General features: G+C 42.8%; 1 protein-coding gene across 1 annotated transcript in view; it reads right to left on the bottom strand.

Moving 5' to 3' along the window:
• robo2 (roundabout, axon guidance receptor, homolog 2 (Drosophila)) overlaps positions 1–25,628 on the bottom strand; it is a 295,576-nt gene that overhangs the window by 54,207 nt on the left and 215,741 nt on the right. Inside the window, exons 3-7 of the mRNA XM_039789345.1 lie at positions 15,597–15,754; positions 15,184–15,304; positions 13,500–13,638; positions 3,314–3,450; positions 2,085–2,096 (exon numbers count right to left, since the gene is read on the bottom strand). Coding sequence (XP_039645279.1) covers positions 2,085–2,096; positions 3,314–3,450; positions 13,500–13,638; positions 15,184–15,304; positions 15,597–15,754 — 567 coding nt within the window. The remainder of the gene's footprint in view (positions 1–2,084; positions 2,097–3,313; positions 3,451–13,499; positions 13,639–15,183; positions 15,305–15,596; positions 15,755–25,628) is intronic.

Here is a 25,628-nt window from a genome sequence, read left to right on the forward strand (position 1 = left end):
TCTACTTCTTTCCCTTTCTCATAGGTTGTTGTTGCACACAAACTCAAATTAATTTATAAAAAAGAGTTTACCCAACGTATTACTATATTTATTATACTAAGTACTGTCAAACAAAATTAATTAATTGTGAATAATTGGATTTTGTTTGTCTGGATGACTGTTTGCAGCTGGATGTCAAAAACAAACATTTGATTTCATCAAACTTAGTAAAAGTGTGAATCATCTTCATTCTAGGCAACAATTTGGATTCATCCATCTTTTTGTAACTGAGATACCCTATTCAAGTAAGTATGTTTCCACTTGACTGTTTGAACAAGTGATACATCAAGTCTACTCTATCAGCCGAAACAGTAGCTTTTCCTGGTGGCCTGATATTAATATTGGGCTCATTCTATACCTGTCGCACCGCTTTCAATCTCCCTTTCTTTTTTTTAAATTACATCGGAAAAGGAATAAAACATGGCAAATGTGACGGGGTGGAGCTAAGAAGGAGTGGGAGACCCACAGAGAAGAACAGATCAAAAAAAAAAGAAAAATCAAGAGGAAGCCAGTGTGTGACAGTTTCACAGACAGACTCAGGGCTAACTCACACTGGCCCTGTTTATGATATAGAGACCCTTAATGACATGTGAGAGCCTCCTTCCTGTCCCCTCCTAAGGAAACACATGATCAGGCGCCCATATTTAATTCATGACAAGCCACATGTGCCTGGTTTGGAGAGGGCTCAGGAGAAAAAACAGCAGTCAGGGTGAAAAGAACAAATGGACAGAGAGACAGACATCCGTTCAGTACACCCAGGCACCCAAACTAAAGCTTTTCTTCCTGCTTTCAAATCCCACATTCAATCATATTTTATTCAGAGGTCGACTGCAATTACTGTCTCTTCCCACAGGCAGAGTGAATGTGTAATTTCCTCCATCTTCTTGAAAGCTGACAGTTTGACAATCACAGAACAACTACTGCTGTTTTGGCAACCCAAGTCCTGCCACTGAAGCAGTGTCTGGGTTTTTCTGCCAGTCAAGCCTGTCTCGACAAACACTTGTGCCATTCTTTTCTTCTCCATTCTTTGTCCTGTTGTATGTTTCTTGTTCCTGCATTCCTCCTGTTTCTACTGTCAGAACCGCACACCTTTCTCTCCAGATGCCCATTTTCACTAACTTCCTCTAACAATTTAACATTTTAAATGTATCATATTTAGTTCTGCCTTGACCTTGTCCCAATCAAACATGGGAAATACAATGAGATTAACAGCTCTGTGTTGTGGGGCTCAGACGGAAAGAAGCTCGTCCAAAACAAACAGATCTCAGCTTTGTGTTCCAAAAAATCCACAGATGGCCTCAAGACTTGCAAGTTAAACACGTCCTGGACCATGTGAGATGACAATGTCTGAGACTATCAGACTGCCAGCCCACTCATTGTAAAGGACAGAGTCTAGAATCTATAGAGCCTTCAGTTTAGAGCTACACGATTAACGGAAAGTTTGAGTTGATAAATCTGTGCTGCTGTACTGTGTTGTTAAAACCTACTTCAGTTCCATCAGCTGTTGGTTGAGATCAAGTTAAAGTGATGAAAATGCAACCTAAAAAAAAAAAAATGCACTTGGCAAAGACAATCATTTGGTATATTATGTGGCTGTTGTTTTTGCTTGGACCCTAACCCTACTGTCACATTAACAATGATGAAGTTTGTTGACATGTATTTAAAGTACATTCTATGTACTTAATTAGCTCAGGAAACTTAGAAGCCATATTTAAAAAAAGTATGTTCGCTTGGAGCTTTGTCTCTAAGTTCTGTGAAGTTGCTGCAAACAAAATGACTGCAGTTGGCTACATTGATCAGGCTGGCCTACAGTCTGGGTGTAATAGGCCATTAGTGTTTTAGTAATCCAGGTGGAGCTGTAAAATCTCCACAGACTCCATAACTATTTGCAACAATTCGGAGGGTAGACAATGTGAGGTAACACCTGTGTTAGTTACATCCAGTAATGTTAAAGCAATGGTAATTGATTGTCAGGCAATCAAATGCATTAATGTGTATGGAGAAGGCATGCAGGATGGCATCTAATCAGAAGGATGGGTACTTACCTACAGGGCGAGCTGGAGACACAACAATGGAGGAGTGGATACACAAAAGAAACAATTTAAGACACAGACACACAAACATGTAAAACAAAAGACGAACGGAACAAACACAATAAAAATAAGACAAAAATAAATCAGTCAGAATGAATGACATGTTGTGTTGGGGCCAACCCATCTCTAGCACAGGGTAAGCATGGCAGAGAGGATCCAGTAGCTTTTGTCCACTGTCCGCTGGACAGTTTTATTGATTTGCTCAAACCCTGTTTCTCAGACACAGAATGCCAAAGGCAGTCTGGTATGAGCGCCCCCTGGTGGTTGGAAATCTTCAATTGCATTTATATACGTGTGGGGGCAGCCAATTCTACTTGTCAGGGACAAACATACTACTGGACCTTCGCTGTCTGCATTAATGAAATCTACAATTCTACAGATGGTTTGTGTTTGTAATAGCAAGGCAAAGATGGGTTTATCACTGGTGCTGATGGACAGGGCAGAAAAAAAGAGAGCAAGAAGAGGAGAGAGAGCAAAAAGATTTCAAAGTGAAGACAGCATGTGGGTTTCATCCAAAGACCGGAGCTTCTGAAAGCCCACTCTTGATCCAAATGAGTTGGTGCAGGTAGTGGTTCCCCAGTGTTTCCTCTGTGTTACTGTATGTGTCCTCGCCAAGTAAAACACTAAGATGCTACTTTCACAAATCCACCTTCCAAAAAAGAGAAGTCAACCCAGACCTTGTTTTATCTCCCTCTGGCCCCCTGTGTTGCTTGCAAAGCGCTCCACAGAGACCTTAAACGCTTGGTTGTAATGGAAAGAAGGTGAAAAGAGGGGGAATTATGGTTAGAATGTTTTTATTAACCTTGCAAACCACAGGTGGTGGACTAGTGGTGTGCACCAGTAATCTGCAAAATTGCTTTGCTGACTGGGTAGTTACAGCATGGAGGGTAGCGTGGCTAGCAGACCACCACGATGGGGGGAGGGTGGCAGAGTGTGTCGACGTTGCACTCGGAAATGTTAATAATTAAACAGATTCATAGACTGTCTACATCTTTCTGAGCTGTGAGAGTCAGCATTCTGGATTTCCATTTGTGTAAAGGGGACCCTATGGAGTAAACTGCCAATCCAAACCTCACCGTATATTGGTGTACAAGTACAATAAACCTCAGTGGTGCATGACAAGTGTTGACATGTGCTAGCTAATGTGAAAAAATAACAAAAGGACAAAAGGTGTTTGGTACCTCTGACTGTGAGAGTGGCCGAGGCCTCCAGCTTGCCCACGCGGTTTTCTGCCACACAGGTGAACGTGCCCTCGTCGTTAATGGAAGCCTTCTTCACTCTCAGCACATAGTCGTCCTTGTCGTACTTGAGCTCATACCTGTCAACAAATGTAACATCGTGAAATTTAAGTTGCCTGTTCAGCATTGAATGCAAACACTGTAAATTTGGATACAACATTAACTCTGTGACAAATAAGACGTGCTTCAGTATTTCACATATGCCTGTTGAGCTGTAGCCGCGAAGAGTGTATTTCCTCTTGGAAAGGGAACACAGAAGCACAACTGTTCATTCTGACAAATGGAGATTGCAAAGGCGAGGATCAATTATTCAACAATGACAGACAGTACATAGAAAGGGGTGCGTTCAGTTGGAACCCTCAAAACTCGTTCAATATTCATGAGATGTTTTCTGTTTGTGTGTGTGTGTGTGCAGGTGCTTAACTGTGCCATTGTGCGTCCACAATGTGTGCATGCAAGGTTGCAATACATTTATAAAGAGCTACACCTTCTAATTGTATAGCAATTAAATGAATCAATACAGCAGCTATAGTTGGCTGTATTTTCAATTCCACTGCATTAGTCAAATGTTTGTGTTCATGTGTGTTTGCAGAGGGTTGTATGTGTGCCTAGACCTGTATGAATTGCATGGCAGCTGACAGGGGAATGATGCTGGTCTGGTTTGTTGTTCCAGTCTGTAATTGAAGGGGGTGCTGGCCTGGCAGTGTGTAAGTAGCGTGCTGGCGGGGGTGGTGGGGCTGTGTGATGGTGGTCTGTCAGCCTGACAACCTTCTGCTGTCCACAGTCTGTCACTCACAGACACTGAGAACAGGGTTGAGACGAACAGATGAAGGGCCACTCTATGAGAGCTTGACACTGTGTTTGCCCCTTTAAATCCCCAGTGTAGAATTTAATTATGATTATAGAATGTTTTAAATTATTAGTTTGTCAAAAAATCCAACAATGAAGGTGAAATTGGTGCAGTCTCTGTGTTGCTTTCAGCCTTTCAATCTGTGCACTGCAGTCTGCCACAGTTTCTTTTTTGATATTACCACTTGGAGTCCCCAAAGGCAGAATGTTTCAAATCCACATAAGAGCTTTTAAAAGGACAAGCCTGAAATTATATTATACTTTTTATTATAGCTTATACCTCTGTGCCATAAAACTTCCAACTTGTAGTCCAACAACTATTAAAAACACATAAAAGAACCAAGAGAAGTGATATCTGCCCAACATGGAGCGAACTCTTCAGAGAGAGAAGTCACAGAGTTGTTTCAGAACAGACTACAATGGCCATGTTCATTGTAATGAAGAAAAATGCGACCTGGTGCAACAGTATGACTCTTTTATGTGTTTTTAATAGCTTTTAGATGACAATAGAGCTCTTTGGCACAGAATAATAAAACATATTAGGCTTTGGCTACACAGATGATACTTGTTAGAGGGACAAATTCATTTTTGGTTTTGCTCTCTTCAGGGGACTTGTTGATAGTTAAAAAAAGAGAAAGTAGCCTGTTACACTTCAAACTGGGAGGTTGATACACATGGTGGATAACTGTTTACTCTGGATAATACATTTGACTATTAGATATGGCAACAAACTATGATTTACAGGGATACTTTCTGTTGTGACTCTAGAGTAACAGTCCATTTCCCTCAGAGTGGGAAAGACCCCTCTGCTCGACCATCAGGTGTACTGATGGCTGCTTGCCACTGGCAGCTGCAGAACTAATCTGTCCTGTCTCATTTTAATTTTTTTTCACCTGCTGTTATGACATTTCCTGAGCAAGCATTCAAAGGCAGCTTTATTGAAGCACATTCCTCAACTCTGACTGCCAGTTCCTCCTCTCCACACAGGTACTTAAGGAGCCATAATGATTATTTGACTGAGTCATGACTGAATGCTTTGTTCTAGAGAGAGGGGATGTACAGTTCAGGAAAGGGTGGGGGAAATGAATAAAGCATTTATTGTTGAAACCGAGTGAGTGGCAACCAAAGGATGAGATAGCACCTTTTGGGACATAGCCTGTTGTCAGATGAAAAACAAACAAGCTAATAGAAAGAGCATCATTCCATAACCTGCCTCAGGCTAGAATGGGTAGCTCAACATGAACTACTGACATGAAAGAGAAGGTGGAGGTTAGCAAGAGTGGCAGGGACAAGTTAGGGCTTAGGGAAAACACCATGACTCCCTAACAAACAATGATGATTGCAAGTTAACAGGCTCATTTGTTTCCCAGCACTCTTAAACAACCTTTAACCAACTCTGCCAACAAACATCAGCATGCTAACATGCTGATGTTAAGGAGGTATGAGGTGTTCAGCAGCTCACTCCGTGGGGACATGGGGTCCGGAGGCAGGTTCAAGTCCGTTCCCAGTCCCGCACAGACCAAAGTATGGAGTATGGACTGATAGCTGGAGAGGTGCCAGTTTACATCCTGGGCACTGCCGAAGTGCCCTTGAGCAAACTCCCAACTGCTTGCAGCACCGACTAGGTCCTTCACTCTGACACCTCTCCAATAATGCATGTCTATGTGTATTTCGGGTGAATATCTGTATCAAATGTCAAGGTAATCCATCCAAGAGTTGTTGAGATATATATATATATATATATATATATATATATGTGTTCAATTTGTTCAATAAAAGAATGTTAGAAATGATTTCTTTTTATTTGTTATAAATTCAACAAGCAATGTGTTGTATTTTAGAAGAATACTAAAAGCAGCGGAAATGTAGAAATGAGTACATTTTAATATCTGTTTATCGCAAGTAATATCATTATCGCGATATTCAACAACGTTATCGCATATCACATATTTTCCTTATATGGTGCAGCCCAAATATATATTATATATATTAATATATTTAAAAAAAAATGCATCTAATAGTTATTGAGATATTTCAGTCTGGACCAAAGGGTGGCCTGACCAACCAAATGACAGAGTGACATTGCCATCCAAGGAGCCATGCTACTATCATGGCTGAAAAGGATGCTGGTGTTTGAGACTGCAGAGCTATTACGCTAAATGTCCCTCCAACTACATAGAATAAAGCATGAATTAGCTAGCTGCTAACATACTTAAAAGTTAGTAGCTGAACAGATAATCACAAAACTTTACAACCCACAGGGGAGACATGACAGCATATATTGGGACAATACAGTTTATGCTTTTACCTAGATTTTGCTCATTCACTTTATGTAAAGAACAGGCATGCAAGCTACAGATATTGTGGAAACTCAAAGAAACGTAAACAGTTCACCTGCTCACACACGTTCTTCCAGCCTGACATCGGCATGAAGGGGGCCCTTGTCGTGTGGATAACCAACGTATCCACATACTGGACAACATGCTTATTGTTCTTTGTCCCGTCTCCATCAATCTCTCAAAACAGAACCTTGGGCTGGCCCATGACTTATTAGTGGGAAACATGAGCCCAATCAATCTGTAATCAACTTCCTATATGGAATCAGCCTAGATGACAAGATGAGTGGAAATACTCAGGGATAAGAGGTAGTTGTGGCAACACACACATGTAAGTACACGCAGAAAGGGAACAGTAGCTCTTTATTGAGACTGGATTGGGGTAGAGCTCTGTTCTCTATTAGAAGAGGAATGTAATTGCACATGTAGAAGGGCTGTGGAAAGGATAGGAGAGCCAAGTTCACTCTAGGCACACTGTGTGTACACACACACACACACACACACACACACACACACACACACACACACACACACACACACACACACACACACACACACACACACACACACACAGAGTACAAAGTATACAATCATGCAACACATATCCACACATGTGCAGAGTTATTCACTCATGCAGGGAGATGAGGAGTGATGGGAATGTAAGCAAATGCCAAGACAAAGCAGAATTTTTCAGGCTTGTCAACGTGATGTGTTTGCTGCATGGAGAACGCTGTGCAAAGATGACAACTTTATTGGACACACTTTAACAGCATTACATCTCAAAAATCCTCCAGATCATCATAGAGGATTTGCCTTGAAACTGTCTGTCAGGAACACACTCACCCATGTTTCACCTACAGCCAATTCACCCACATTAAGAGAATCTAAGTGTTGCTTGTGTGGATGACTGAATGTGTACGTACAGTTATCTCCGAATGACTCAACCTGAGAGGATCTTATCTGCCTTGCCTCTGTGTGTACATGAATGGGGCCGGCAGTCGGCAGAAGGGTGCCAACTCTGAGCACATGAGTCAGACTCAAGATACAGCAGAGGACTAATTCCAGCCTGTTCTATGACCTGACTGCTCTGACACAAAGTCCCCTCTATGCTCCATTTCATTCTGACAGTCTGATCCAGTTTCTCGCCATCTAACCGCTACTTAACCGCACCCCGATCAAAAGAGCTGGAGTCTACCTGTCCAGGCCTTGTCATCCATGAGAGGGAATCAATTAACCGCTATCGCTTCTCATCTTCCTTCTTTAAGGCCCTTAGCCAGAGCTCCACTCCCTCTTGGCATCTCTCACACCCTAGCAGGGTCAGGGTCTTCCAATCTGTCCAACTAACATTCATCGCCTTATCCTATATTAATCAAAGATCAGCTTGGCAAGACTTTAACCCTTATGGTTAGGACAGGGGTTTGTGGGAACAAAACTGTTCCCCAAAATTGCCATTAAAAGAGTGACTTCTCTCCAGTGCCACAGAAAAAGTGGCAACAGTGCAGTCTTTACTTAGTCAAAGTGGGTTTGGAGCAGACACCATGGTGGTACTGGAAAATGTTGCAGATAGAGACCAAGAAACAGCAAAGTACAGCTCATTGACCGATGCCTGGAAGCCACTCTTACTCTTTCTCTCTTCATGAGCGTGCGTGTGCAAAGAACAAAGGGTGCACAAACACCAAAGGCACTGAGAAAGTCAGATGTACTGTATGTGCCGAGGTAGTCATTTGTACTTTCTAAGCAGTAGAGAGGTATTTCCTCTGTCGTTCCATGAAGATGAAAAGCACTGATATATAATGAATGATCAGCTGCACATCTTCCTAATTAATGCAAAACCAACACTTCTATATTCTCTATTAGAAACAGTGCATTATTATTTTATTCGCATTACTTTGTTGTTGACACCATCAGTGTCAATAAACCTTCAAGATAAAATATACTGCTGATCATCCGACTGCCATCCCACTCACCAACCCCCCCGTGCGCGCTCCCATAAATACCAGATGTATCCACTTATATATCAGGGGAAGTAATGGAGACAGGAACCATAGCCTGCCGTCTTTCCATTTTGCTGAGCTGCGGAGGTGAGAAATCACTGAAACTGGATGGTCAGCAAAACACAGGCGCTCCTGTCACACTAGCTTAAACAGCTCTCTCAAATAGAATGACCCACACACCTCTATGATACACACACTCCCACACACATGCACACACCACGAAGGGATTGAGTCAGAAAGAAAGCCTTTTCTGCTGAATGTTGCAGGGGCTGTGCTGTGGAGGTCAACAGGGACAGAGGGCCTGAATACAGATAGACTGCAAGACCAAAGGGGCTCTGATAAGGCACAAGCGAGGGCACAAGGGTCCAGAGCAAATGAGCAGGGAGAAGGAAACCAAAGGAGAGAAAGATGTTGTCCACACACTGAGCTGGTAGCCATACTGCCCCAGCCTTCACCGGGATCCACTGACTAAGGCAGAAACTCTTTCATTTGGAGACGCAAAGCTCTCAAGTACTCCTCTCTCCAAGATTCTGCAGAGTTGCTTGACCGATTGATATTAATTCAATTCTTACAGATAACGAATTAGCCTTTTTGAACATCATCAAATGTGGAGGATGTAAATTTAGCCACATTATGGATGGACATTGTAGTATATACGTCATGTGTGCCAATGTATATATACACGTTAAATAAGCTATCCAGCTGCTTGACGACACATGCCAAAGATTTCCCCCTGGGAAAACACACTACCATCTGAATCTAATCTTGTGTATATTGGTAAAAAGAATGAGCCCTATTCCAACCAAATTTATTTATCTAGGGAAGGTTGGGTGATTTTAATATTGAATGTGCTGGTCAGTGACTTCAATCCTGCCCAAAATGCATGTGTGTGATTTTAGCCCTTCTACCCTGGAAATAATTTAAGCCCAAATGTACTACTGTTTTTCAGCACACTTACTGGTACTCTCATAATTTAAGTCATGTCCTGAGAGACACATGTATTTTAGAGTTTCATTTGCTCAGCACAACATTTAGAGTTCTTTGGGAAAATGGAAGATGTAGAAAAGTTTTTTTTTTCTGACTTGATAGCGAAACACAGTCCCATTATGAAGCCCAGATGATGAAAGAATAACAAAAAGCCATTATGAGAGTAAAAACCCGCAAGCTCAACAAATGGGCTGATCTAATTTCAGCTACAGGTAATTATTCTGTCTTGGCTAGTCTGCCTTCCTATAATGAATTGTATGTGTAGTGTACTACATGTATTTAACACAATCACCTCACAGACTGAAAGTCCTATCCTTACTGAAAAGCTATAATGGAAATTCAGAAAGAACCATTTGATTTCATTTTTTGATAACACATTAATAACAATATAAAAAAGCAATGACAATTTGAACTTGGGCTCTGTCTATTAAAAGTCATTAATTGCGCTGTTATATTTAATTATGCTTTAAGCAACTCACGTAAACAACTTGAACTTATTCACTATTCACTATTTATATAAACTGTCTGAGGGAAAATGTCCAACATGCATTTTTCCATTTTTATGCAGATGATACTGTTATTTATTGTTGTGCAGCTACCATTAAGAAGGCATATGAATGCTTGCAAACTGCTTTATCAGCACAGCTTTATCAATTAAAGCTTGTGTTTAATGCTGAGAAGACCAAAGTAATGGTCTTTTCAAACTCAAGAAAAAAGGAGTTAGACCTGAATATTGTTACTGATCACGGTAAAACAATTGAGGTAGTTTCATCTTATAAATATTTAGGATTTTTAATTGATGATCACCTTTCTTTTAAGCTTCATATACAGAACCTAGTAAAACAGTTGAAATTGAAGCTAGTTTTTTTCTTTAGGAACAAAACTTGTTTTACTTTTTCTGCTAGAAAAAGGCTAGTTGATGCCACATTTCTCTCTATTATTGATTATGGTGATCTGCTGTACATGAATGCCCCATCAAAGTGTCTTCAGATGTTGGATGCTGTGTATCATGGAGCTTTAAGGTTCATTTCAAATTGTAGACCCCTCACTCATCACTGTATACTTTACTCCACAGTAAATTTGCCCTCTCTGTCAAATCGCCGGCTTACTCACTCTTATATGTTCATATACAAAGGCATTTTAGACAGGCTCCCATGTTACATATCTGAATTTCTTTCTTTTACACAGAGTACTTGTAAGATGGTTTACGGTCCAAGAACACGATCTCATTGAATGTACCTCAAGCCCAGACAGAGATGTTTAAAAAGGCTTTCATGTATGCTGCTCCTTCTACTTGAAATGACCTACAGAAAACACTCAAACTACACTGTCTAATTTCCTTAAACGATTTTAAAGGTTACGTTAAAACCATAGAACATGAGTCCATCCACACGTGCAAATGTTTTAACTAATGGTACTTTTATTTAATTGAAATGCACTTGAGATGTCTTTGCCTCTTTTGTGATTGTTTTGTGATTGTAAATTGTTGTTTTATGTAACATACTTGTAACATACTTGTTCTGCTAAATTCCTGATCATAATTAATGCACCTGTACCTGTTGTTCTTTGACATTTTTTTAGCTATCATTATGTATTCTGGAAAATATTTAATGTATCTATTTTATTGCATTGCAGTACCAACGTCTGTTGACAAGTGTCCAAGAGTAGATAAGCTTGTTTGGTGATTTTAATCTAGTTTTTACAAACACAGTTAAACACCCTCATGGAGGCAGAAGAGCAGCACCATTGTCTTTGTCCTCTAATTGAAACCATTCTTGTGCTGTCTCTATCTCCTGCTCTACCCCACAGAGACCAAAGCCAGTGCCATCCTGGTGTGCTTTATGTCTATGTGCCAGTGTGTGCATGTGTTTGCCTGGGAGGCTGCTGGAGCCACTGAGCATATTAAAGACCTGTTTACTCAGCTGAGTCTCCATTTCGGTATAAAGGTTGCACACACACAAACAGCCACAGAAAAGACACAGGCATGCACAATGCGTGTAAAGGGACCAGTAAAGACAAGTTGAAACAATTTTATGGTAAAGAAGGAGCGGTCTTACTAAGTCTCTCTTTTAACAGCTTACCTTAATAATAAGGACAGTGTAACCTTTTCGGATAAAGAGCAAACAAAGACCCCTCCCCACTGCATATAGAAGTGCTTGATCTTTAGTCGTCTTTTATTCCTACGTTGAAGACCACTACTGATACAGCTACAGATGCCCACAGTGTAATGACACAATGGCTGTGCTACAGTAGCTGGCTTAATTTCTTACTCTTCCGAGCACTTGCCAGTTATCAAACTGGGAAGCATTCTTGCGTGGGATTTTAAACAATTCCTCTGTCAGTCAGAGAGAAACCCTGTTTGATGTTTATTAAGTGAGGATAAGCAGCAGAGGAAGCAGGAACAGTTTGTCATTTAACAATATGAGATTTCTTTTTGGCACCCAACAAATGCAGCAGAAAATGTCAGAATTAGAATATCGCAGTCTTCATGCTTGCTTTCTGCTTCAAAGCAAAACTGCAGAATTAAATATAGCGAGGAAAACAAAAAGCCCTCGCATTGTAATTAGAAACATTGCGATATTTATCGCTTATTAATGTTTTTTTTTTTCATGTGTTCAGTTCTTTTTTCCATATCCAAATAGGGCCGAACATCAAAGGGACCATGCAGTTATAGGATGCAGGCACATGACGCTCCTCCTACTCTGTTATAAATCTTTTAATTAGTGTAAAAAAAATGAACTCCTTTCCAGAGCCAACTCTCTATCAAAGACATGAGTGAAATACTTCTATGTGTTTGCTTTGGCACAGCACTTGTGTCGAAGTGCCCAGTGAACCAAATCCTTATCAGACACAAACAACCCGCCCACGCTCAGCTCTGCAGATAGCCTTGAGAGAAGTCAGGTCCACTGAGTGTATGTTTTATGAGCGGATCCAAGCTGTGTGTGACTGGCTTGTTGGCTCGGGACAGAACGGTGGTCTCTTTGAAGTCCACTCCTGATAATGACACTGCTATTGACTGTGAGACCAGTGACTCACCGTGAAGCAACAGGCCAACACACAGGGGACCCAAAAAGAACAGTATCACTTCATCATCAGTGGCTTTTTACAGGAGGTGAGACAGACTGTAGCTGGCAATGGTGCTAGTATTTCTCGGTAAATTACAGACTCTCCAGTCTCAGTTTTTGCAACTGTGGGCAAACACATGTGTCAAGTCAGCGAGGGTATAGAGACTGAATGGGGTTAAATGTGTAAGGGTGGGAGTGATTATCTTCTAGGTTTCTGAGGTGTCAACTCTGTGCCAAGATTTCACCTGAACAGCTGCACCTGTAGACAGACACCTGAGGGCCATGTCAGCTGCTATACTCTGTCTCTTTGTATGTCCTGTCATTCTATCTGTCTCTGTCTGCTTTGCAGTGTGCCATATTATTTTTTTTTTTGCTCCTCTAGATGTCAACCTTTCAGCCTCCCTGCCCACTTACCTGCCACTCACTTTTAATTGTCTAGCTCAATATCTGTTTGTCTTCATGCAGGACCCTTCCTTGACATGAGACACTGTCTACCCCTGTTATGGCTGTGGGAGGTGTCTTCTGGGGCGCCCAAGGGTGGAGTCATTGTATCCTGAATGTGTAATGTGCATTGTGTACAGCCTAATAGAGCTATTTAATGCCCCCTGGCAGCCAGGCAAGGTGAAAACTGCCATTGTGAGTAATCATTAGTTTAAAAACAGTCACTCAGACTGACATCATTGCTTTCACAGCTCCTTTGCATAAAGTGCAGCCTGTCACATCAGTGCTACACACACACACACACACACACACACACACACACACACACACACACACACACACACACACACACACACACACACACACACACACACACACACCTCATATCACTGTCTTAAGAAACCTTTCTCTCTTGAATTTAATCATTTTTTCAGAACATTTTTGTAGATGTACATACCTCCCACGAGGAACATCAGTGTCGTCTTTCCTCCAGCGTACATTTGGCTGAGGGTCTCCTTGTACCTGGCAGCGGAACTCCACCGTCTCCTCCTCCAGGACCACCTGGTTGATGGGCCTCCGGAGGAAGGTTGGTCGCTCTGCAGGACGGGCACAGAGAAATAGATAACCATATAATGTAATATAATGGGTTTACTCTATGTGTGTGAATATACAGTGTATGTATTGTTTTAACACAGTGGCCTCTTCCTGCTAAATTATCTGCTCTGTCTAGTCACTCTGTTTTGTCTCTTAAACATTCTGTTGACTCAGTCATTCTGTTCATTAGCCATCTGTGATATGTTCTATAACCAATATATGGACAAAGAAATAAAGTAATGACCTCAAAAAGAATTATTAAAATTAAACTGGGAAAACACTTGGCCTAAAGGTATTTCTACTTTTCAGCTCAATGCACATTAGAGACATAACCTAGGTTGAGAACGTTACAGTAACTGAGAATATATAATGACGTGTATGAAAGTCGCTGTGCTACATCACTGAGGAGAAACAGAAGTTTCAGGAGAACTGGAGAAATGAAGCATAAGCGGAAGTTCTGGCAGGTCACGGAGTCAAGCTGGGCTATTATCTCAGCTCATAGCTGACAGTTCCTAAGCCAGCACACCAGCTGATGGCTCAGCCGATTCCCTCTTTTGATTGGCTTTCCAAATAACGCGCTCTATTTAAACTGCTTTTCCCAGCCTCCCTTGCTGCATCTGTGCTTGCGCTTGCAACCCACCTCCACCTCCACCCCAGCTCCTCCTTTTAAATGTATGTTGTCTGACTTCACCAATGTCCTATCTCTGTCATTGATGCTGCTCTGTTCTGTACCCTATGGGGATCTTGCACTGCTGCTCTCCCCACTTAAAGGAACACGCCGATTTATTGGGAATTTAGCTTATTCACCGTAACCCCCAGAGTTAGACAAGTCGATACATACCCTTCTCATCTCCGTGCGTGCTGTAACGCTGTCTGACGGCTCCAGCATTAGCTTAGCCCAGCACAGATCCTGCAGGTAACTGGTTCCAACTAGCCTTCTGCTCCGAATTGTGACACAAGTGACAAAATAACGCCAACATGTTCCTATTTACATGTTGTGATTTGCAGAGTCATAGCGTGCACAAAAAACAACGTAACATGAGACACAGCCATCTTCTAACAGTAAAAAAAACGGGAACTATATTCTCAGACAGGCTTGCTGCGAGCATATCACTCCGCCCAAGTACTATATTCTTCCGCCTGAGAATATAGTTCCCGGTTTGTCCCGGCTGTGTCTCATGTTACGTTGTTTTTTGTACATGCTGTCACTCTACAAATCACAACATGTAAATAGGAACATGTTGCCGTTATTTTGTCACTTATTCGGAGCAGTAGGATTACTGGAACCATTCACCTGCCTGTTCTGTGATGGGCTGATGCTGCTGGAGCCGTCAGACAGCGTTACAGCACGCACGGAGATGAGAAGGGTATGTATCAACTTGTCTAACTCTGGGGGTTACGGTGAATAAGCTAAATTCCCAATAAGTCGCCGTGTTCCTTTAAGGCTTTCCACGTATGCACGTGGAAGTGCGGGGAGGACCCAGAACAGAGCCATACCGCCAAATAATTTATTTTGACAAAGTGGTCCTGACTGAAATGAGGCTTACCAAACACTGTGACTTGTGCTGTCTCGCTGTCCCTCTCTCCGACCATGTTGGTACCCACGCAGATGTACATGGCAGCGTCGCTCTTTCTTGTGTTGGAGATCATTAGCTTCCCTCCTCGAATCTAAAGAAAAAAAAAATGTTTTTCCTTAAATACACAGATAATACGTTTAGATTTTTTTTCCACTGTCCTCAAGATTTGTCCCCTTTTTCTCTTCCCTATGCACTGAAGCAACAAAGGAATGATCCTTGCTTCCAACACATGAAAACACTGTCAAACATGTTGAACGGCAGACCACTCCAGAAGCAAGAGCTTCTTTTCCTATGTGCCCAGGGACTACAAATAAAGTTAGGGACATTGACAGTAGTTCTTCCTATTGAGACCAGGTATTCAAATGAATGGTAACAGCACTCACGGTGATCCTGTCATCCTTGTCCTCAATTCGCACTTTGTCTTTCTTCCAGTAGATGGTGGGTTCAGGATGGCCTCTGGGAGGAACACACTCAAGGATTGCTGGCTCTCCTGCTGCCACTACCACATCTGTCGGGTTTTGTCTAAAGTCATCTCGCAGCACTGAGGAAAAAAAAAAAAGGAGGAAACGATTCAGGAAGAGTGCAGTTGTGTAGCATACTGTTGAATTTAAATCCTGAAATGTTAAAGTCTTCCATTACTAAAATGTCTTCATATGTATTAAGGTGTGTGCACCGCACAGTGTGAAGCATCTTTCATTGTGGCTATTTAAATGGGATGTGCAGCTTCATCTGACAAGGCAAGCACACGTGAAAGCTAATTGGAGCTAATGGAGGTCCCTGTGGAGGCAGCAGAACAAACAGAGACAGAATGCCCTGAAGCCGAGTGTCAGTCACATGTGAGAGCTCACAGGGGTGCCACACTGTTTCACTTTGCAAGCATGTACACATTCACACACTTACATACAAACCAGATACGCACTAACGGACAAAAAAAACAGTGGGTGGTCCGATGAACAACTGTGGCCTTGTATCTAATCACCCTCAGGTAGGCCTTTCATCACAGAGACAGCCTCTCACCCGACATAGTGTTCAGCCAAACACACAACACCAGCTCATTATCAAACTAGGAGAGCTGCTATCACACACAAACACACACAAACACGCTAACGTGAAAGCACAAACGTACACAAACATGCTAAACTAGAAGGATACAGCTACCATACCAATAAATGAACAAACATAACACCTAATGTATTAAAAAGGTACAAACTGGGGGTCGCTCTGGCTCTCTCCTGCTGTGTGCACTCAAACAGATCTTTCTTCATTTGATCTACAATAAATCTAATCCGTGGAAGAGCACTTTAGGTATTTCAGCTCCAGCAGTGTTCTTCCACGCGGCAGCGAGGGACACATGATTCCTCTGAAGGATAAAAGGACTGAGCTTGTTGGAGGATGTTTGAAGATGCTTGAGGAGGGATAAATTAAGGGCAGTACCACAGGTCCTTATGTAAATTCCACACAGCACTGGGGACAATGGCGGGGAGGGCCAGGATTATAAGAGGGGATAACTGGTCCCTGCGCTCCAAGCTTCTCTCATCTCTTCATTCACTTTTCTTACCCTCGCTACAGAAAGCCGCACAGCCATTGTCTTCTTATTTATTTATTTAGACCAAGGGGGAAACAGGGCGGAGGAAGAGAGAGGAAGCTTTCAACCCAATTATCCTGGGGATGCACATGAGTACAGAGTGGGACTTTTGTGTGACATGAATTCTAATGAAACCTTTACACAGGGGTAATAGGAGAGAAAACAGAAGAGGTAGAGGTTTTCTCTCTCTAATGCAGGGCTGCCCTATAAGAGCTAAGGTAATTAGCCACATCCAGAGTGGCGGACCCCCTGGCCAGTGTGGGCATAACAGCCACCACCACTGGGCTCTCTGTATTTGCATTACAAACAGAAGTCCTGCTGTTTTAAATCATAGCCAGGTTTGGACCATCCACAGCCTGTTCTTTTCAATGTCACGTTGGATTTAATTACTCCTTTCCATTCATTACTGATAGCACCCATGGGATTTTGTCAGAATCAATTTCCTTTGAAACAGAACGGTGTCAAAAGAAACCAACGTTAGGCGCATCATTAAGGTGCTTGTGCCATGATGTCTAATCTAATCTAATACTACACGGTATGTCACGGTAAATCCATCCCTACCCTGCAATCTAAATAAATACACAACATGTAGAAACAGAAACATAAAAACAGAGTAGCCACATGATCCAGCGAATAAAATACAATATACACACACTTGTTGAGGACAAGACAAACACTGGGCTGCAAACAGCTACAAGCAAGCAAACAGATGACACACCACTGGTGAAAGGATTATGTCCTGTGTGTTGGTTCAGGGCTTGCCAATACCAAGACAACACTCTGAACAGATACATTTACTAAGTAAATGCGGGGAGGGGCCAATTCAAATACACTTTAGTACACTATCTAATCCTAACTACAAGGTCATCAAGGTCTACCTCCTGCGGTTAAAGCACACACACAACTCAAATATTCATCCCCCCAGGGTAACGTTTGCCTTGCTTCATTACCGTATGAGCATGTACCTCTCCCATTGTTGCCTACAGGCTCCTCCGTGGGCTCAACCACCCTATGTCAGTGATCCTATAGTCTGGCTAAACAGATGTACATTGCTGGGATAAAGCCTGACATCCAACGCATCTCTCACGTGCCTGAAGTCTCTCCCCTTCCGCTATCTCCGCTATCTATTTTTGCAAGATCAACGTTGCTGCATCCTGGTTTAAAGAAATACAAATAAGCCAGAGTGTTTTTCGCCTATCACAGAATAGACAAGCGGTGTAGCCAGACCATACTCCAGCACTGACACAGCACTGTGGAGACAGGTCCGGCAATACGAGACTAGGGATCATAAGGCAAGTGAATGCTTTTATATTAGAATCATAACATGACTGTTTTCTCTGTTAATCTATATGAAGTGCATCTGATATGTACGTATCATTAAGTGGGTCTGTGTATTCGCTGTCAGAAACTGAACTCCAGCTCCAACTCTGAGGCCCTGTAGGCGTTCAAGCCCGAATCAGCCAACAGACGTAAGGTAATTGCCTTTCTATCCCCCTGAAACACTCGGCTCTTCTTCCACTGAAAACATCTCACCTCCCATGGAGTTCCAGCAGGCCCCAAACTCTGCCGTCTTGCTTACTTGCTTATTAATATTTACATATTTTTACATTTTTTATATTTACACCCCTCTGTTAGCAAGTGCTACATCTGTCAATCCAGCTGCAGGCTAAAAATAACCCATATCTGAATAATATTAATCTGCCTTTGCTTCTCCTATTTCATTTATTTTATTTATTTCCCAAATATCATAGGTTTGGGCTAATTTGAATGAAGGCTCATCAGGCAGGGGGCAATGCCTAGCAAATGTGCAGCAATTTCAGCTGGCACTATTTCAACACCTCAAACTTAAATGGGAGGGAGTCAGGTTGCAACTTGCGCTGAGAAACAGCCAAGGGGTTGAGAGTGGAGGTCTGTGCCAAAATAAAAACACAAGTGAGACACCCACACTATACTGTGTAAACCAGATTGCTCTACATTGGCAAGGGAAGCCTGTGCCAGCAACCATTAGGAGGTCTGTCTCTGTCTGTGCGTGCATGTGTGTGTGTGTATGTGTGTGTGGGTATGTGTGTGCGTGCGTGGGTGTGTGTGTGTGTGCGTGCGTGTGTTCTTACACATAAGCGAAATAAGATAAGGTAAACTCAGCACACAAAAAATCCTCCCGATGCAGATACATGACAGCACAAACACCCGGCATCATAGCAAGGAGGTGGCAGGTCAGGGACAGGTGAGGAGTGCACCCTCTTCTCCCACCCAAGATATTACTCACTGGAGGGTGACACAGCCTGTCCGTAAGATTAGTGGGGAGCCTTGACTGAAACGTCCGGCCTGCATACTGAGATAAGTGCTGACAAATGCATTCACCTACAGGAGCGTACCTAGCTATGGTTCACAAAGGTTGCGCTCACCCCACAACACCACAGACTAATGTCTAAAACCTCACTATGATAGACATTCACCACGCACACACAAAAAATATACAAAAACCTGATAAACTGTGAAATGTTTCTTAAAAGCTGCAGGGCTTGGTATCTTTTTCTAATACTGCAAATGTGAATGTTTGTGTATGTTTGCGTAGTTATTACTTTTCTCTCCCTATTCACTGTAGAAAAAGACCTCTGTGCTTTCATAGATATTCTCCAGGGTCAGGGGCTAAGAAACACAGAGAGAGATTACAACAGCGAGAAGCCCAGGGCCATACCCCGGCACCCAGACCCGCCACCTTCTACCCACACTCTGATTAGAAAATAAACCATGCACACACACACACACACAGACACAACCGGGGAGAGCTGTAGAGAGGTAGCTCCAAGCTATATCATTTTGTTCGAGTGCTTTTTGCGCTTCATCCGGCAGAGTGCTATTATAATACCACCGTTTTCAATTCCACCCTTAGAGAAGAGAGACAATATATATGTCACTTGACAAAACATACCAAATCCACTCTATGTGCTGTCATTGATGTTTTGTATTACTGTTGACGCTGAAGGCAGGATAAGGATAATGCCACACTATATAGTACTACAATATGAAAGGAGATGTGCTCCATTTGTCTGGATGTAAGCTTTTTCTCCGGCTTTGACTCGCTCATTTGCCCTCCCACTGGCCAGAAGTAACCTTTGCTCCCCATCCAGATGCAGAAATTACCCCCTCAGCAGGCAGGCAAGCAGCAGGTTCACACATAGCCCCTATATTCCTCCACTGAGGGGTTGCAGGTCAGAGCAGAGAAACAGCTGCAAAAATATGTCCGGCTGGCGGTGCCCAAGGCTGTACCTCCTCTGAGAACAGAGTAGAGACTCTCATCATTAGCACAACTCATCACCATCTCTCTCTATCGGTCTTATTCTCTCCTATCCCCATCACAGGTCATTCTCTGTCTTTCTTTTTTATTTCATGATCGTAGTTCATGTTTTTCCAATCCCACAGTGTTGTCCCATGCGTAGCTTCAAGCCCCCTCCAGTCACTTCCACTGGCTTGTCAAGGTATTTCTCTGCACTGACTGCAGATGAAGTTTTGCAGATGAAGCCATATACGTACATGCGCACCCGATCATTCTCCATAGACCATGGCCAAGCCTGATATGATCTCCACCACCATTCTCCCTATCTGCAAATCCTAAGCTAAGGGATTGTAAATAACACTGTCACTTCCACAGATAAGATGCAGAAAATATGGAAAAGAGCAAAGGTAAAGAGAATCATATGGTAGGCAGCGATACCATAGTGGGGGGAAATCAGAGGTGGCGATATCATATGAAATGTGCATCTTTAAAAGAGCCTTGGATGGAATAAAAGAGACAGAGCATGTGTGCTCTAGTGAGAATGCTGAGAGAAAAGAGGCGAGGCATAACACAACACAGCACAGCAAGGGATGATGGGAGGATGCCTGATCAAGGTCAACCTGAAGAGGAGCTGAGGAGTACAAAGGTGCTGAATAGATGGGGCTGGCAGTAAATGAATGGAGTGCATTCCATCAAACTCATACCACATACTGTGCCTGTACCTCTGATTCAGTAGATAAGCCTAAACAATCATCTTTATTTAAACAGCAGCACTGTTCAAAGCTCATTTTTCAAACAGCACCCCTAATTTGGCCTAACTAGCCCCTGGGCAGCACCATAATGACAGCAGGCCCTCAGTGGGCCATTCTGCTGGCCGATCCAAGAACAATGTGCAGTGTTGCTCCTGAGAAACACTATAATTAACTCTTAATGAACCTTGTTCCTTTAACAATAACACACACACACACACACACACACACACACACACACACACACACACAAAATTCAATTTAGCCTAATCCATGCTTTATGGTAATGTATAGCTCATTAAAATGTTGGTTAAAAACTCATTAAAATTCACTTGAAGAAGTAATGGCTTCATTACAGTAATATGCTGAAAAGCAAAGGAAAAGACAAGTAAGGACAAGGAGAAGACAGAGAGCAGAGAGCGACAGCTTTCTAATCACTTAATTGTGTCTAAAATGGAATACATTTGCATAATAAATAACGATGTGCTGTATCCTCCTTCCTATCTTTTTCCATTCTCATAGCACTCTGTAATTAACAGGCGCTACAATTAAAAATGCATTTTGCCCCAAAATGATTTTGGTGGCCACTCCAGTTTTCATTCTGTTGTCTTGTTTATGGTCATGAATGTGTTTGCGGGGCTTGGCAGATGCAGACAGTGCGCGGAAACTGGAGCTGGCTGATACTGACGGACAATGTGCCCATGGGTCTTTGTGCCTGCTCTGATAAGGCATGATGTTGTGCTGATGCTTGTGCTCAGTCCAGAATGGACGCTTTACAGCCGGAAGGGGGAGTAAGACGTGAAGGAAGGAGAAGAAGGGGAGGGGAGGAGGGCGTTGTACATGAGAGTGGGATTGATTTCCTGCCAATTCCAGCACAGAGACAACACAGACAGAGGTAGTGAGGCATCATGATGGAGCAGGTGGGTCTGTGTCCTGCATCTGGTAAAGGAAGAGCGGAGAGGAAGGAAAGTGAGAAGAAGGGGAGAGGAAGTAGTGCACTCAGGCAGACAGGCAAATGTCTCTTGTTAATGTCTTCTCTCTTAGTCTCCTATTACATCAGTCCCATCTAAACATGACAGATAATATGGTATGGGAGCTGCTGGAGTTTTGTGATTAGGAGTGTAATAGTGGCTGAGTAAGCACATTGAGAGTTGAACAGTGAGCCATATTTTTGAAACATCTGAAAATATTGAAAGCAAACTACCTTTAGCAGCTGGACAAGTTGCTCTGTCTCTAAATGTTGTTGTGAAAGGAGGTTTTGATTCTTATCAAAAAGTTCTGTAATACAAGTTGGCCATGGTTTCCTTTTTCACCCTGGATGTAATATTTAACTCTAGTGGTCTCTAGGCTTCCCAGTCTGGGGAGACAAGTGACTTTAAATCAGCATTGTGTAACAAATTAGAAGTAGGCTAAACGCATGGGACTCTCATTAACTCTGGCCTTTTGGTTGTGAGTTACCAAACAGATGTCACAAGTCCAGCTCTGACACACTGTCACACTAGAGAAGTAATTCTGAAAACAGGAAATTAGCAGGATCTGAAAAAAAAAAGTCTGAAATGCTGTTTGTGTGTGTCTTCAGCATATTGGTGTGAGCTGTGGCCTAATGCCGTTGAAGTAGTGACCTTCCACAGGGAAAGATAATCCCCAGGATGTTGCTGAACTGGTTCCAGGCTGGAAGAACAGGGCTGGATTCCCTTGGCGCACAAAACACACGCATAGAATCCGGGCACACACACAGACAGAAGCTGAGTCGCTTATCCGGTGTGGCATACTTGCACGGGCATCTTTGGTGAAAATTAAACCCCTGCAGCCTAGTTCTGCAGGCCACTGTGCAAATCTTCATATAATCTTTAACAGCTTCCCCCTCTTTTTCTTTATGTCAGCCTATTTGCTGCAGCTCCTTCCCTGTCTATTTTATTGTTTTGGTCTATAATTGGATTGGCAGTAACGGCGAGCAGAGAGCCGTTAGGAGCTTGTAAAAGGTGTCACTCTGCTAAGGCAGCCCTGTTTTAATTAAGCTCTCGGCTGGAGATGAGCAGCTTTTATCTAGCTCGGTGTGATGAGCCCCAAGTGCAAGTGTGCTCCACACTGTACTGCAGGACAGGCAGGAGGAGGAAAGGAGGTGTTCACAACAGCTGCAGATAGCCCAGTTTACTGTACTCAGTGTCCCTCCCTACACACCAATCTACATGCCTGGACCAAACTGATACTGGGAGACATCATAAACATTCAGTGTGTGTGTGTGTGTGTGTGTTTGTGTATGCCATTACTGTCTCCTTGTTCTCATTGTGACAGAGCCCCACCCATCAGTGGTGTGCAGTCATGTGTGTATTGGTGCAAATGCAGAGCCAGCCCCACAACATGGCGGCAGAAAATGGGCACAAACAAGAGTCTAAATGATCAAGACTGCTGTAAATTTGAAACTAATCCTACTTTACTGTCCAGCTGCCTGTGTGCGTGTATATTAATCTGAATGTGAGGCTGATGCTGTAGGCAGTGCTGTACGTGGCATAATGATTAGAGAGGTGTCCATCACAGTCCTTGCCTGTTCCCCTCTCCTCAATCCTCTTAATGGCCTCCTCAGATCATATTTCCTTCAATCAATACTGCCTGAAAGGAAGAATCCCACACCTAAGGACACTTTGTTCGCCACTGTAGATCACAGGTGACGCATTTTCCATACCAGGAATTACCCGCTGGTACTGGATCAGAACCTTACAGAGGACTTTGAACCAGTTCTGGTATCCATCAAATGTAAACGTCTGGCCTTGTTCTAGGTGGGTGGCTTGGGCGGGGGTTGATACAGTGAAGATTTGTGAGCAGAGGAAGGCAGAAGTCTGTCAGTGTGGCGAACAGAAAGCAGCCAGCAGAAGAGCTGGGGTGTTAAATCACATGCAGCCCAGATGCACAGACATTTAAAGAGATTTATTGATCACTTTATAGATCTTAACTCTTGAGGAAGAGCAAAAATTAAACTGGATACGGAGATGACCTTTACAACAGCCTCACCCATGGATAGGATTTTTTTTTTCTCCGTCTCCATGTCCCAGTATGTATATGTGTGAGCTGTTTATGATTGAGGGGGAAGAAGCAATTCACCATTTAGTCAGAATGTGCATCTGAAAAATTCCCTTCTGTACAACCAGCACCACTATCATCCTAAAGATGTGCTATATACTTTATGTGCGTCTGCTCAAGTGTGATTGAATGCTGCACATAACATCTAAATACTTGGAATAAATTGTAGCAGTGCTGCTGCCTGCTCAGCAAATCACTGCTACATTAGGCTCACCTAAGTACCACACACTCATATACACACACAAATTACAATTTCAAGTGTCTGTGCTGCAGAGTCTGCCAGTTTGTATGGAAAGCAGTTGTCCAACACAGCACTAATAGCAAACTGATCACTCTATACTGCACAGACATAGCAGCAGTTACACGCATATGCAGTCCATGAGCCCGTTGCTCAGATAAATAGAATCCTAGGAGACGACAAACATGCACGGACACACAGAAGATTTACTATATAGCTAATTCACATGTTTGTGCATTTACATGCCACGTGAAAGACTTCAGCAGCATGTGTGCTGAAATGCACTGACGTTAACTAGCTTAGCAGAGCATCTAAATGATGTATTGAAGCTATAGCTTCTCTGGTGTCATTCTGTGGAGGAGTTCTACATCTTGAGAGAATCCGTATGACAGTCCAGTTGCTTATTTCACAATCCAACCCGTGTTAATTGCATTACAGAGGAGTAATTGTGTTAGTTCCATCTGTAATCAGCTTACTGCCTCAGTGCAGCTGGATATACCTGTACACCAGGCTTATGTAACCTGCGTGCTAATGAGGGGAATTTCATTCATTTCAGGGCATGGTGTAAAAACCCAGGATACTCACTCAGGTAATCTGGCCTGCTGGAACCGTCAGCCTGTATGTAATAACCCTGTTGTGTGTGTGTGTGTGTGTGTATGTGTGTGTGTGTGTGTGTGTGTGCGTGTGTGTGTGTGAGTCAATCCATGCTCATATTATCATGCAAATGGCAAACAATCTGAAACACACCACTGGCTGCCATGCTCAGGATCAGTGCAGAGCGCTCTGTCTAAACCATTCCTGTTCTGCCCCTCAGCCCTCCCTTTTTTTCTTTTTATTCTTCTTTTTTAAACCTCTCTCCATTTTTTTCCTCCTGGTTCATTCCACCCCCCTTACATTTTCTCAGGCACCCCATCAAAAAGACTCAAAAGATTAACCAGAACTGTTTCATACTGTGTTGGTACTACAAACTTGTCCAATACATTTCTGTCGGCTGGAGATGTGAGGTTAATCATTTAGGCAAAGGAACAAAGTTAATGAGGCAACTTCTAATCTGAGGCTATTTGGAGTTCTGTCAACAGTATTGACTGCACTGCAGATGGTATAAGATATCGTTGCAGGGCACTGATGACCTACATAGCAAGGACAAGACAGTGGCTCAACAGCAGCACAGCACAGTGATCCCACAGCTCTCCAGGGCACAGATTCTGCAGCAAAAGACAGCGTATGTGTGTGTGTGTGTGTGTGTGTGTGTGTGTGTGTGTGTGCGTGTGTGCGTGCATGCATGCGTGTGCATGGGCAAAAATGTCTCCTTCCACCCACGCAGTGTCCTTTGTCTTTACAGTCCCCAGCTTTCATATCACCCAATAGGAGAATCCAGTTTGCGACCAGCTATATACCACTAACTGCTGTGCAACACACAATCAATACTGATTTCAACTGGCAATTAGCTAATAATTCAAGGAGCTAGAACTACTGAGCCAGAACTCC

This window comes from Perca fluviatilis, chromosome 2 (genome assembly GCF_010015445.1).
Source record: "Perca fluviatilis chromosome 2, GENO_Pfluv_1.0, whole genome shotgun sequence".
In the NCBI taxonomy this organism is placed as follows: Eukaryota; Metazoa; Chordata; class Actinopteri; order Perciformes; family Percidae; genus Perca; species Perca fluviatilis.